The sequence below is a fragment of the Odontesthes bonariensis genome, chromosome 14, assembly GCF_027942865.1.
Source record: "Odontesthes bonariensis isolate fOdoBon6 chromosome 14, fOdoBon6.hap1, whole genome shotgun sequence".
Lineage (NCBI taxonomy): Eukaryota > Metazoa > Chordata > Actinopteri > Atheriniformes > Atherinopsidae > Odontesthes > Odontesthes bonariensis.
Genome location: NC_134519.1, coordinates 12,896,495 through 12,911,357, shown reverse-complemented (window position 1 = coordinate 12,911,357; position 14,863 = coordinate 12,896,495). Strand labels below are relative to the sequence as shown.

Sequence of the window (14,863 nt, the reverse complement as noted above, 5' to 3'; positions counted from 1 at the left end):
AGTTATAAAATGATGACCTAACTACTTGGGTAATAAGTGATCCAAATTAACGCAACGTTAAAGTAATATCCAGAGCTAATTGGGCTTATTTTACTTGTGAATACGCGTACAAACAATGCTTAAAATGATGGAATAGGAAAGCCTGTAAAATGACTGTTTGCACATACAGATAGGAAGACAGACCGGAGGAAACAGACAGTGTTTATGCCAAATGCAAAGTGCCTCTCTCCTTTTCCGATTTTGACTGTGGATCTGCTTGTACTAAATTATGAAAAAGAAGTTTTGCAGTGGCAGCAGCGTGGTTACTACTTTGATGGATTTTGTTTGTCACTAGATTCTATTACTGTAGGAAGTTATGTGGGTGCACAGTGAACACCTGTAACTACTATTTCCTGCCACTCAAAGGGGCCAAATCATCTATGTTTTGGGGTTTCTTCAACTCTTGATATAGGAAAGACACTGATGAATGCTACAAAAAAAACACACATTTTCAAACGTTTTCATGTGGGAAAGTTTATCTGCAAGTGAGTGATAGCCAAAAGTAATCATGGATGAAATGGCGCAGCTGTCAACAACAGTGGCTGGATTGAAGAATACTTAAAAGCCTTCCATCAATCTATATGTCCAATAGACTAATATTTTGTTTGGGTTGTTCAATAGCCTGTTGAAATTTACTGGTCACGTATGATGGGTGCATAGAGTGGTGAGTATCTAATATGTTCCAGAGATCTAAGCTTGTACAGATGTTGCCTTCTGTAGTGTAATGCATTCTGCATGGATGTGCTTCCTCTTAAGGGGCCACCCTGATGGTGGCCTCCCATCACCCTTCACACGTATTTTCCCCATTTATTTAGTCCCCTTTCTGATGTAGCACAGGTGGAATCTAAAAAAAAAAGGTCAACTGAGGTATCCATATGGTAGACTGGTATTGATAGCATTCTCAACATCAGTGGTTATAGCAGTTCCTGGTTAAGGAATTCCTTAGGATACTATCATGGAAAAAGAGCCTTTGGCTCCTGGATGGACTGGGGATCTAATTTCCTTTTCCAAAGGCTCATGAAAAACAGACGGCTTCAGATAAGTACAGACCTTTAGTTATTTGTCTGCTGTGTACAGGGACTTGCCCTTCTTGATGGCAAAGTGAGGGAGATTGTAGAGTAGTACTTTAAAAGCTTACAGACTCCCCTAAAGCCTTGATTCATTCCATAAACGTATGTATAATTAATAGTCAAGGGACTATTGCCTCTGGTTCTCAACATCTGTCTTGTTGTTTTATTGTGAGATTTTATCACCACCATGCTGGTGCAAACCTTCAACAATTGAGAAAGAGGAAATAGGTGCATACCTCATAGACATTAAAGATTACCTGTAATGCTTTCTGGGTTTTTCCCTTTTCTGCTGTGTTGTGTGCTTTTTGTCCATACAATAGTCTATAGAGTTACAAAGCCCACTGAAACACTGCTCCCAAGTTCCTATAACACCTTGTTGTACAACAGTCCAGCATTTTATTCTGTTCCTATCTGCATCACCATGAAACCTTTGCATAATGCTTGTAAAGTGGCTACTTTGCAAATCTTTTGCACATATTTACTATATCTATATATATATATATATATATATATATATGTGTGTGTGTGTGTGTGTGTGTTCACATGGGCTGAAACTTTGAATTTTAGCTGTGTTGAAACCTGACAATTCACTAAGGTTCTTCAGTGATTTTGGGTGGATTAAGCAAATGACATGGTGTATTTTTCCCTTAAATACAAAAGGAAAGTAGTCTCTTTAGCCCTTTTCATCCCTCTGACTTTGTTTTTCTGGTAGCAGCTGTTAAATTTGCCAACCCAAACTGTACAGTTTACAGAAACTAAGTTGAAATAAATTACATTATAGCCATTTTCTTGAGTTGCGGTATAGTAAATTATCCTGAAAACTCCATGTTTTTTGTTAAGGGCTGTTGAGAATAAAAATTAACACTGATGTGGGAATTTGCTTTGGGAGAAAAATCCTTTTTAAACTGGCCTCTGCTTACATACTTCTTCTTTTCTTTCAGGGTGACATCCAACAGCTGTTAATAGTGGCAGATCCAAGGGCAGCTTATGACTACTGTGAACACTACAGCCCTGACTGTGAAGCACCCAGCCATCACGACACCCCACAGGCTCAGGAACCCCTGGACGAGGTCAGTATCTGGGAAGGGAACAGTAAGACTGGCTGTGTGGATGTCCGAGTAGCAATCTGGCAGGAGGAGTGGTTGTTCAAAGAGAAGGATGAAGGATGAGTTTAATGCATTTAGGAGGAATTTACAGATAATTAGATTGAGGAGTATTAAGCTAAGAAGCAAAAGATTAAGCAAGACAATTCAATAGGCGCTTTTTAGGAATTCGAATTTTTCAATAATACTAATAGAAAGGATATTCAATTGTCACTTTTGTGGAAAATTATCATGTTATAAGCTCTTAACAAAATAACGTTTGATGTGTTTTGCCCCTTTTTCAACAAGGCGTAGCGCTGGTTGAGAATTCAAGAAATTTGTTCCTTTAAAAGATTCCACATTCTGAATGCTTTTAAGAGGTATTCCTGCTGAGTCACTTAGTCTTAGACTGATGTGTTACATCATAAAAAGAAGAATGAAGTATCTTTCTTGGCCTGAATGAATGGATAGTAAAAAACCCTCTTTCGAAACTTGCAGTAGCATTTAGCTTTCTGTGTTTCCCTATTGTCAAATTGTGATTTACAATCATGGTAAAAAGAAGTCACCCTTTTCCAATTATTATTTTTTTTTACATATCAGGATATGTGGTTCTCACAAGGTCATAAAATTAGATCAGTGTAACCTCAGATGAATAACACTGCATGACCAATAACATGTTATTATTCATTTAACAAAAACTAATCCAAAATGCAGAGACAGTATGTGAAAAACTAATCAAATGCACTTGATTAACTGATCATCAGCAAGTGTGAGCGCCTCTATAAAAGCAGAAGCTTTGTCAGTTTGCTGGTCTGGAGCATTCAGGTGTGTGTTATCACAATGCCAAAGAGGAAAGACATCAGCAATGATCTTAGAGAAGCAACTGTTGCTGCTTATCATTCTAGGAAGGGTTATATAACCATTTCTAATCTATATGGAGTCTTGAAGTGTAAAACCTTCAAGACGTTTTGCCAATCTTTCAAGCAGTATACATCCCAGCAAGCTCACTCCAAGGTCAAACTGTGCAAGAAACTTTCAAAAGTTCATGACAGTATAATTAGATAAAAACTGAACAAGGGCTTGTTAAAAAAAAAAAGGTTATCAAGAAAAAGCCTCTTCTGTTTAAAAAGAACATGGCAGCATGGCGTAGTTTTGGAAAAGTGCATCTGAACAAACCACAAGACCTCAAGATCAATATCCTTTGGACAGACAAGACCAAATTGAAGATATTTGGTCATACTACACAGCACCACGTCTGGTGAAATCCAAACACAGCATATCAGCACAAGAACCTCATAACAACTGTTAAGCACAGTGGTGGAGGGCTGATGATTTGGGGTTGTTTTAAAGCCTCTGGACCTGGATACAATGCAGTCATTGAGTCACGATGAACTTCTCTGTATGCCAAAGTATTCCAAAGTCAAATGTGAGGCGATCTATCTGAAGGCTAAAGTTCAGCTAAAATCGAATTATCCAGGACAGTGACATATATTTTAAGACTTGTTAGTGATCAGAGATTTAGTTTCTTTTGAATTTTATGTCCGATCGGCAAGAACTTAGAAAAAAAAAAAAGTACTTATTTTTTTAGATGACTGTGCACTGATATGTAGATTCCTGGTATAACATATTAAGTTTCGTAGCATAAACTTCAAACTTCTTGTAAAGAAACAACAAAAAGTACCCCACAGCCATGAAGTGAGTATTCGGAGAGAGAAAAGCTTGTGTTTCTATGTCAGATCAGATCTCTTTCTCTGCACTGTGTTTTACAAGTGGAAATTCAATGACATATCAAAATACATGGTTGAGTTTGAAATTTAAACGTTTAATTGCCACTGCCTTCCAACCATCACTTAGTGCCTTTTTAGACATATTTTTTAATTGAAATACAGGGCTTTGTGTCAAGGCTTGTTTTTTTTTTTTGTTTCATCTTAATATTTTAGTTCTTTCACTCGTTCAAGCCTTTCTGCTGGTTGACATTTTTCTTCAGTATTTCACAAAATAACTGATGAGCTCACTTTGGAAACTTTTCTTTTTTCCCTGCCTCGAAGTCTGAGCCCACTTTGGAGTGGCCCCGTGATTTATATCACTAACGAGTTCTGCAGGCTCTGCCCAGACTCACAGGGAAATTTAAGCTTTTCCTTCCCCAGCTAGACTTCCAGTACCTGGAAAAATAGACTTTAGATCTCTGGTTCAAGAGAGTTAAAGAAAAAAGAAAAAGAAATCAGGAGCTGCTTCTCTATTCAAAATTATTGGCTGTACAGTGGGTACCAGTTCTGGAAAATATTGCCTCATCATCAAGTTACTTTTCAGCACCAACATAAGGAGTTTGTCAATTCTAAATAGACAGCAGAGAAAAGTTTGCCTGAAAGAACAGTAAATCTGGTTTATTCATTGTCAGTTTCTGTACAGTTAAAACGGGAATGTTCTTCCTACATTCCTGCTCAGTATTTTACAAACTTCCTTACTCCTTCCGAGCCTCACAGCACAAGTTTCTCCCTCTTCAGTCACTATTTATTCTAAGCCAAACTACTACAATTACCCAAAAGTTTTACTTTTACTTTGAAAGATGCTCCTTCACTGCCTTTCCAATCATTATGCACATGTGTGCAGCTGTTTTAAATGGAGGGAGAAGGGGTGATACAGTAGCAGAAAGGGGAACCTTTTATTTTTTTTATGAGCCCTTCATTATTTACATTTTTCATTCAAGCCTGCAGTCAAGTGCCTTCATCTCAACCAAAGGTCTCAACACCATAAATCTTTATAATCTTGTCTTTGTTCTCTAATTTTGGCTATATTTCTCTCTGACCTGCTCCTGGTCTGTGTTTCCTTCTCAGTCAGTCTTGCTGGTCTGGCCAGGGCTTCTCTTATGTGACCTTGCCCCCTTTGGACCACAAAACAGAGGCCAGGCCAGCAGTGCAGCAGGCTGCGGATATTATTTTTATGAGCATAGCAGCTGTCCAGGGACCAGTATTTATCGCTGTACTGATAGAATGCTGCTTATCAAGGGCTGCTGTGTTAACTTAATCTACATGGCCTCTGTTTTGACAATGTGAGGAAATCTAAATGTTTTTGACAAAAGATTGAAGAAGCCGATTAACAATATAGTATCCAAGTCCCGGGCAGTGTGCCTATGAATGTGCTCTGACTGGAGATTTAAAGGCACAATTTGTGGATTTTTTTTTTAAGTAGAAGTAGGTTTTGTTCCTATCAAAAAGGCCAGAGATATTGAAGAACTTTCAGAGTTATTTAAATGCATTATAGTTTAATACTGCCAAACACTGAGAGAACATGGAAATGATCCAACAAAACAATCTGCATTATTATCGGCACAGGCTTTGCACCCTTGACTTGCTGCTGTTGTCCAGTCTTCAGCATATCCTGATCCTAGTAGAGCAGATGTTGTTTGCAACACGAGAGCGAGTGTAAGTCTGGCAAGAGAGCGATTGTTAATGCTGAGGTTATTAACAAATACTAAATAGACAGCTTGTCTCTCTCTACAATGCTGCTGATCATTAAATCTTCAGCCATCTGTAGCTTACTGTTAGATTCATGAAGACTTGTCATCTAAAATGATTGACACGAGGTTGGAATCATAGACTCTATGTAATTTTTGTTGTCAGAGTTGTATTACTTCGTCATTTCAGACTGAGACCAGGCTGAATTCTGCAGGAACTCACTATCCCATCTCTACAAACAAAATTATTGTAACGCAATACAAGCTAGAACTAGCTGGTTGGCATGCTAACTTCATTACATATCCCAGCAACACAAAAATAACTGGTTTTTTTTTGTAACATTTCATTAAAGTCTATGTATTTTTTACAGAATTCATTTGTTTTAAAACTACTGTTCATAAAAAAAGTTGACATTTAGGTTAATTAAGGCTAATGGTGAAGATCCAATGTTGGTTGAAATCAACCAGATTCTTAAATAATTTTTTTTTTTTTACACTAAATCCTTTATTTTTTTATTAACTATTAAAACTGATAGAAAGAGAATAAAAAAACATTGTGCGTACTATTTCAATCAACACATAAAAAAAACAGTATGCTGTAAAACACATTTATGTCACATCAGGCTTTTTGTAGCATACAGTTTTTATAGAACAAAGCAGTAGTCGACATGTTGGTTCTAACATACTGGTTGTTTGTCTTATTAATGAATTGATCTCCTCGTAGCCCTCTATTTGTAGTCTTTACGCAAAGCTAATTGTCTCCCGGTTTCAGCTGAATATTCAACATCATAAAATTATAAAGGTGCTATCCAGTTCTAACTCTTTTTAAGAAAGTGAAAAAGCACATTCCCCAGGCCAGTGCAGTCTGAAACAGAATGGTGTTTTTGATGAGGTTTCTTACCTGACGGATCATGAAGAAATTCACTCTCAAATATAAACAAAAAAACAACATAATGCAAAAAAACAGGATTATGTCATACAAAAATGCTTTTTCGTGATTTTGTAGCCTAGCACATAATTTGACTGTTGCTTGTTAATGTTTCAGTACCCCTTAATTTTTAAACAGTATGGTATTAGAATAGTGGTTTTACCCCCTGCTAATGTAATCTCTGTGATCCCCATAATTAACCAACATGCAGTATGTATGGACAGCATAAGATTTCTGTTTTAATGAGCCATTAATGAGTGCTGGAGGCCATTGTTGGCATAAAGATTAAGCAGCGGAGGCAGATAAGTTTTCTCTGGCATTGCATGAACCCTCCAACATCCTGTTTGAAGTAAACAGCCCTCTTAACTGGTGTTTGCTTGGTTACATGAACTCGTGCTCTCATGTGAAGGTCACCAAAAAGGGAAATGGGAAAAAGAAATCAAGGAATGTTGTGTTGATCCATATATTAACCAGTTTCGTCTTGTATATGGATGTGCCATTTAATCTCCCCACATCACTCAACCATTCTGTTTTAGAAAAAGCATGTTGACACAACCCGTTTGAATAAATGTATTTAACATTTTTGGTTTAAATGGTTAAAAAAAGCCAACATCTTACATGCCATGTAAATGATGCGCAGTTTGCCTCTCAGGCATTGTGTGGCTTTGTTTACATGATGGCACCTACTAACTGATTGCCCTGTCATGCATTTTCCTTACAGTACACTAATTATGACTATAGTGATGCCTATGACTACGGTGAAGAAGAGGTAGTCACTGAAGCTCCCCCAACAGATGGAGCAAAGATTGAGGTAACACTTGACTAATACAGTTTTCATAGCTTAACATCCATGTCTTTTACACACTATTAACTTGATAGGCTTTTCTTTTGTTTGGCAGTTTCTCTCTTCTTTCCTCCCCATTGATACTCTTTTGCGACTCCTTAAACTCTTCTGTGTTCCTCAAAATTGTACTTCATATAAGTTTTACCATTTAAAAAAAATAAACTCTCATGTCCTTAAAATGGCTTGGGTATGACTCAATTAATAAGCAGGGCTCTATGAATATGCTTTAACTATACCTGTATACAACTACACCCATTGTGAAATGTGAAGCTTGAGTAAATTAGAAGTGAAGTTAACCAGTGGTGAGTATGGCTGGCAGCCACTTGCTTGCTCCGCCAACACATGGTGGCTAGTGGCCAATTGCTTCTCCTTTGTAATGGCTGCTAGCCCCCTCTAACCCACACCTAATTTCTCCTCATAACTTGGGCTAGCTTCTTTCTGGATCTGTAGGTGCTGCTCTGTAGATTCAAAGCACAGATCTAGGAATCCCCTGCAATACAATCAATGGATGATTTTGCCGATAAGTCCTGTAGGAAGAAAAAAGCATGGACTTGTTTAAAGGGTTAAAACCTTTAAAACCTTAGGGGGATTTCACAGTCTTTATTTACTTTTCCTGATGTATAAGCTTTGAATCCAGAACATCTCTATAACAAGTACTCTCCCTAAATGTATAGAGGAAATCATATCACCTTAAGAGCTATGTAGGGTTACGCCACAGGCACGTCTGCATTGTCACAAGTTATTGGTTGTTGCAGATGGATTTTCCCATATTCAAATTTGATTTTATTGTTTCCGCTCTGATTTTAGACAAATGTGGGTGGAGACTACTACACTGGTGAGTATGACTACACCACGATGGATGGAAGTCAGCCTGAAACTCCAACTGAGACTGCTGGTCAAGGCCAGGTACATTTTTTAATTTGCCTAAAGATCACAAATTATTATTCTTATTTTGGTTTGCAGCATCAGATGCGAACCATGTAACCATATGTTTGAAAATTAAGCTGTGGAACTATATAGACAAAGTTTTTGCATCACTACCAACAAAATCTGTTCTTTTGATCATTTTTAGAGGCCTAACCTAAACGGTTTTGCTAAAAATCAAACATCTCACTCCACTCCTTTGTATCCTTGAAAAGTTGCTTCCATCAGGAAGTCTGGAAAAAAACTGAAAAAAAAATAAGAAGAATAAGAATTTAATTAACCATAACCAATGGAAAATCAGTAGACGGTCACATCTATGTGTGTGCCATATCCTGATGTTGGCAGATCTTAATCCAGTCTTAATTTTCACTAAACCATCACATAAAACACAAATTAATGAGGAACAGTTGAAGGTAAAAATTAGTTAATGATCTGGCAAAACATGCATTGGGCTTTGGGTTTGGAATTTCAGTTAAAGGCTGCAGCTCTCAACCCTACAAACACACATTTTTGGGGGGTATTTTTGTGAAAAGTTGAGGACTTAATGTCTAGATATCTGCAAAAGTGTTTGATTCATTGGCTGTTTGGACATGGATGCACTCTTTTAGAACCTTGACCTCCTTCTGCCTAAGATGCCTTGAGCTTTCATAGGATCCCATTAAAGGAGAACTCCGGGGCATTTGAAGCGCAATCCCATTGCTAGAGGTTGTCAAATACTGACAGTAGGACACAGACTGGTGCAAATCGGCGCTCCCTGATTGCGCTGTTTGCGCAGCCTGTCATGCTAGCCAAATACGTGGTGGCCAAGGGGCAAATTCTAAACCTTCCACGTAAAACAACAACTTGCACACTGCAGAAACGTCACACCACTTTATAAACCATCCGACAATAAAGTCACAAGCCTTACCATCAAAACCATATGCATGGTTCTCACATTACTGGCATGGGGACGTTACAAAACAACTTTATAAACAGCATGTCACTTACCTCTTGTCGGTATGCGCGCGCATGTGAAAGCCCAAAAGAGTCAATGGACGATACTCCCATATACAAAGCAATTATCTTCTCTAGAACAGCCATGATAAACTATTTAAAACATTACAACAATATTACTGGGCATGAAACAACATGAAGTAATGCTAACCTAGCAGTATATGGTATTGTTGTTAAATACTTGAACGCAGTTTTTCTAGAGAAGATAATTGCTTTGTATATGGGAGTATCGTCCATTGACTCTTTTGGGCTTTCACATGCGGGCGCATACAAACAACAGGTAAGTGACATGCTGTTTATAAAGTTGTTTTGTAACGTCCCCATGCCAGTAATGTGAGAACCATGCATATGGTTTTGATGGTAAGGCTTGTGACTTTATTGTCGGATGGTTTATAAAGTGGTGTGACGTTTCTGCAGTGTGCAAGTTGTTGTTTTACATGGAAGGTTTAGAATTTGCCCCTTGGCCACCACGTATTTGGCTAGCATGACAGGCTGCACAAACAGCGCAATCGCCGCACAGGGAGCGCCGATTTGCACCAGTCTGTGTCCTACTGTCAGTATTTGACAACCTCTAGCAATGGGATTGCGCTTCAAATGCCCCGGAGTTCTCCTTTAAGTAGTCTGAGCACCATCCTCACAAAGATTACGTTGGAATAAACAGTTTCATCATCTTATACCTAATGAGAAAAGTTTGCATGAGATGTCTGAATTTTTATTCTGTTTCCAGTTTTTTAGGTTTTCTCACAATTTACTATTATCAAATTGTGCTTTTGACTAAAACACCCATAGACCTCTTCCACCATGTTATTTTACAAATCATTCTTTCTATATCAGTACAATAACTTGTCAAGTAAATAATAGCATTGATATTTCCATATGTATTACTTGTTTTCACTTTACTGGGTCTTTAAAAGTTCTTTCAGAATGTGTGTCAACATTTGCATTTTACGTTTTGAAAAAAAAAAAGTTATATTTTTAAAGGATATATAATTCAAAGGACCAAGTCCATAATACTGCACAATTTCTGTAATGTTTCTAAATATTATAAACTACATAAAGCATAAATATCAATATGTTATTTTTTCATTTGTAAACCACATTTATTGCTTATAGGGATTGTCATTGTTCCAACAATCTGAGACATCTCACATCCCTGTTACATTGCAGAGAAACAATTATTGATAGAAACTGCAATTATCCTGTGGATGTCCATGGCAGCAACAATACCTTCTAACAATACTGTATATATGGACATATTCCCATATATGTTTTTTTTGGATGTCACATGGAACTGTGCACAACTTTGCTGAAACTTTCAAAAGTTTAACTCAGTTGGTGTTCGGTAATTTTACATTTAGAACATGCTTAACTGCTAATCCTTCAATCTGATAAATGAGTATTAAAAAAATGTGACATATTAAAGCTGTTCACATGTTTACATTGCTCTAACCACACTTCCATGTTTCTATCACCCCTTTGCAATGCCTGGATTGATCCCAGACTTATGAAGGGGAAATAGTGGATGATTACATCACCGGTGTGGAACAGGTTGGTGTTGACCCCACTGTTGCCGTGGAAGCTGTTGTCCCAGTGGAAACCCAAGAGAAGGTGGATCCTGGTACTGACGTGTATGAATTTAAGGAATACGACCTGAAGGAATATGACAACAAAGAGTCTGTAGACAAAGCTTACGACTATGGTGATTATGGTCCAACTGATGCCAAGCCTCCATCTGAAACATACGAGGAGGAGTTTGGTCCAGGAGTTCCTGCGGAGACAGACTTCAGTGTAAGTGATGGAATGGTTAAAAGGGGGGTATCACAGTGGTGGCATTTAGGAATTTGAAAAGATGTGGAAGATGAGGACAGCATTCTTTTGATGGGGTGTTTGCTGTTCCCTTTTTGTTTGTTGTTTTTAAAGATCTTAGCTCCAAGCAATCTGCACACACAAGCAGGAGAAACACCTAGTCTTTCACAGATAAACAGATGTCGGCCCAGCTGTTGGCACAAGCACGCCCTCATAACCTCGCGACCTCAGTGGCCTCGACTGTTTATCAGAGGCATGGCTATATATGGATATTCTACCACCAATCTGTTTGGTTTATCCGATGACAGACAGTCTTTGCAAATGTTTTTTTCATGAAATCCATCTCTATAACCAGAGATAAATTGCTGAGCTAGTTTTCTATCGTAGCTTGTGTTGAGCTCCGTCTTTTTCCTCAGGAAACAAATTCTCAGAGAGAGGAAGTGACACAGTCTCAATCTGGATGTTGGCTTGAGATCTGTCTGCTCTGAATTGCTCTGTTAGCGCTCTACAGTCCACATTCCCAGCCCCTCTTTATGAATTTCTCATTAAGTACCGGTTTCCTCTGTAGCCTAAACTCTACAGGTTTTGGTCACAGTGCTGCAGTTGGTTTTTGAATTCCTCTTCTGTGAAGTCATTGTGTGGGTAGTGTCAGGTAACAGCTTCCATATAAGTGCTTTTTTTTTTTTTCTTTTTTTTCTTTTTTTTTGTGGCACATTTTCACTTGAAGGACTCGTAACAAAAAAAGTCTGGCCAAATCCAAAATTATATCTTCTTGAAAATTAAATGATTCTTGAGGTTTATTTTTCCATCAGGCAGAGACAATCTTTTTTTCCCCTTTACTACTATGTACATTGTTTTAGCATGCAGGACACCACATTGTGCAGCATTTGGCTGTTCTTTTCTTAGCTTTGTTGGTATTTTATGTAACCGCATCATAGTTCACATTTTAACTCCCAAACTACTGATGTTATGTCTGTATGCATAAAAATCTCACTTATTGTGTTAAAAAAATCTCACTTATTGTGTTAAAAAAAACTCACATAGTGTGTCTTATGTCCTCAGGTGGGTAGAGGTCAGAGTTACCTGGGAGAAAAAGGAGAGAAGGGTGAACCTGCTGTCATTGAGCCGGTAAATATTACTCTCATGTCTTCTAATTATTTTAACAATTAAGTGTTGTAAGGGTTGAAAGTCACATTCAAAACCCCAGTAAGCCAAAATGGTTTGTATACATAATGGCCCACATCTGGCAGGCAAGAGAAAGCAAGTTGACTCAGGTATAGTATGAATAACTCAGCATCGGCTCAAGTACAATGGCCCACATCTGGCTGCTGTAACTGAGCCAGGGCTCTTTCTTTTCATAATTTCTGTTACCACAGACAATCCACATAAGTTAAAAATGCAGCCAGATTTGACAACTGCTCCAAATCCACACACCCAAGTCTAGCCAGATTTTCAACCAATAGTCGACCAAGGAAGTTTCACTTTTGGTGATCAGCTGCCAGAACATAGCTAGGTGTGCCAACACTTGGCCTCAACTGGCCCAATTCAGCTTGCTGTGAATGTACTGGAAACAGAAACATCTAAAAATGGTTTCAAACTTTATGTGAATACAAAAACAACATGGCTGTGGCTCACAACTCTGTGAGGGAGCATTAAAGAAACACAGCAATGCACTTTGTTCCAAAGGTGCTGCATAATGTAAAGATAATCTACCTTTACAGTACTGAAATAAAAGCTAGGATCCTTCAGTTTAGTGGTTACTATGTTGTTAAAAATAAGTCAATGATAATGATAGCCAATTGTATTGCCTGTAAGGGACAATTCCCTGGGATCCGTACAGATTTCAGATCAGTGACATTCTGTCACATTATTAAATTCACATTTTTACTTTCATCTCAACTTTACATTTTCAGTTGCTCTGAGTGATTTATAAGACCATAAAAGGCCTGAATCACATTAATGCATATTTTCTGAGAGATATATTTTCTTCTATCTCTTTCAAATTTGATTCACATCTATATGAAAATCATTCATTTTCTAGTGCAACTGGACTCAGGGTCTTAGTTTTTTTTCTTTAAAACGATCTTCTGTCCTGATAAGGTTTAACTTTCACCTGAAAGTGATAAAACACCCACTTTTTAAATAGAAATGCCACAGAAGTTCTTAAGAGGGCCATCTTATACGTTGTATGGCTAAACACTGACTTCCATACCATCTGTACCACCACAGCTATGCTACCAAATCTTTCACACACTGACATTACAGAATGCAACCAATACAGCTTCAGCATTGTTAGCGTGTTGTTAACGAGTAAAATCCTCAACCTCAAACCCAAAACACCCGCTGCTTCCCTTTCCCCCCCATTCTCCATTGCAGCCTGTGGATTTACAGGCTGCTATTTAATGCTACTGTATGCACTTTTTTCTTTTCGCAGGGGATGCTTATAGAAGGACCCCCAGGAGCCCCTGGCCAGGCAGTGAGTATCACATTCTCCCACACTCCTGTCTGCCTTCCACAGATGGAGAACAGCTAAAGAGGGAAAAAATGTCTTTATGGAAAGACCGTCAGCCCTGATTGCCAATGAAGCCTGAGTTGGGAGAAACTGTCAAAATGTGTATTTGTGCATGGATGTTTTTGTCTGTGCGTGCAATGAAGAGAAAGATGGGGGGTTGGGGGCTACTTTATTTTGAGGCTTATTTCTTTCAAACCAATGGGTTTGCTTCTGTCTTTGTTGGCTTCAGCATGTGTAGCACTGGGGAGACTGAGTGGGGTAGAAAAAATGGTTAGCAGTCGTTCTGTGGTACTGTGGTAAGTGTATGTGCATCTGGTTTCAGGGTCTTCCTGGTACCCCAGGGTTGCAAGGACCCCTAGGTGCCCATGGTGATCCTGGTGAGAGGGTGAGTGAAGACTGGCTTCATTTTACAGCTGATTGTAGATGTGCTTGAAAAACATCTTTTATACATCCTGAATTAAAACATGTGATACTTTAATTTAGCTGAAAGGCATTTATTTGCAACAGTCAGTTTAGACTCCCTATTGACTATTAAGCGAAACCCTTTTCTTCAGCTAAAACATATTTGTTCAGACCATAATTAATGCATGCACACTGAAATGTCATCTTTTTCCAGGGATCTTGTTGGTCTGCATGTACAGACAAGCCCTTTTTTTTTCTTATCTAATCATTTCTTTTTCATCGTTAAGCTGTGAGGGATTGTTTCAGTGCCACGCAGTGAATAATGCAATTCAACTCGGCTTACTATTGCAGTAAGAGGGAACAGTGAGGAGTCGTGTGGGGAAATGAGATGCCCACAAAACTGCCAATACACCGACAAAAGAATAGTTCTTTGAAACAGCTGTGTTGGTGTGCCATGGGATCGCTGCAAAGTTCAAGGAGTTTGTTGTAAAATATGTAGAAGCTGAGAATCTCAAACCTTTTTTTTTCCCCCAGCACAGTGGGATTCCAGTCATCTGTTTGATTGATTGGATGACACAGAAAGTGCCTGTCCCTCCCCCATTAGAAAGCTGGATCTCAGCTTGTTTTCCTTTTTTTTTTGGTTGTTTTTTTTTTTTTTTTTTTTTTTTTGGTTTTTCGCCACTCATCAACGTCTATTCTCTCTCTGGAATTTAACTGTTTAATTGCCAGCCAAACAATACTCAAATGCCCCTCCCCCGGTATGATCAACAGTCCACAATACAGAAGGTTTATTGTTCTACAGGGTCAAA

At 38.3% G+C, this 14,863-nt stretch overlaps 1 protein-coding gene across 4 annotated transcripts in view; it reads left to right on the top strand.

Annotated features, from left to right (window-relative positions):
- The window catches only part of col11a1b (collagen, type XI, alpha 1b), a 77,199-nt gene that overhangs the window by 18,561 nt on the left and 43,775 nt on the right, over window positions 1-14,863 (top strand). For 3 of the 4 annotated variants that reach the window (XM_075482955.1, XM_075482954.1, XM_075482953.1), the window contains exons 5-11: window positions 2,051-2,179; window positions 7,295-7,384; window positions 8,225-8,323; window positions 10,835-11,122; window positions 12,203-12,268; window positions 13,575-13,616; window positions 13,975-14,037. In XM_075482955.1, coding sequence (XP_075339070.1) covers window positions 2,051-2,179; window positions 7,295-7,384; window positions 8,225-8,323; window positions 10,835-11,122; window positions 12,203-12,268; window positions 13,575-13,616; window positions 13,975-14,037 — 777 coding nt within the window. The remainder of the gene's footprint in view (window positions 1-2,050; window positions 2,180-7,294; window positions 7,385-8,224; window positions 8,324-10,834; window positions 11,123-12,202; window positions 12,269-13,574; window positions 13,617-13,974; window positions 14,038-14,863) is intronic. The other variant, XM_075482956.1, reaches the window with a different exon arrangement.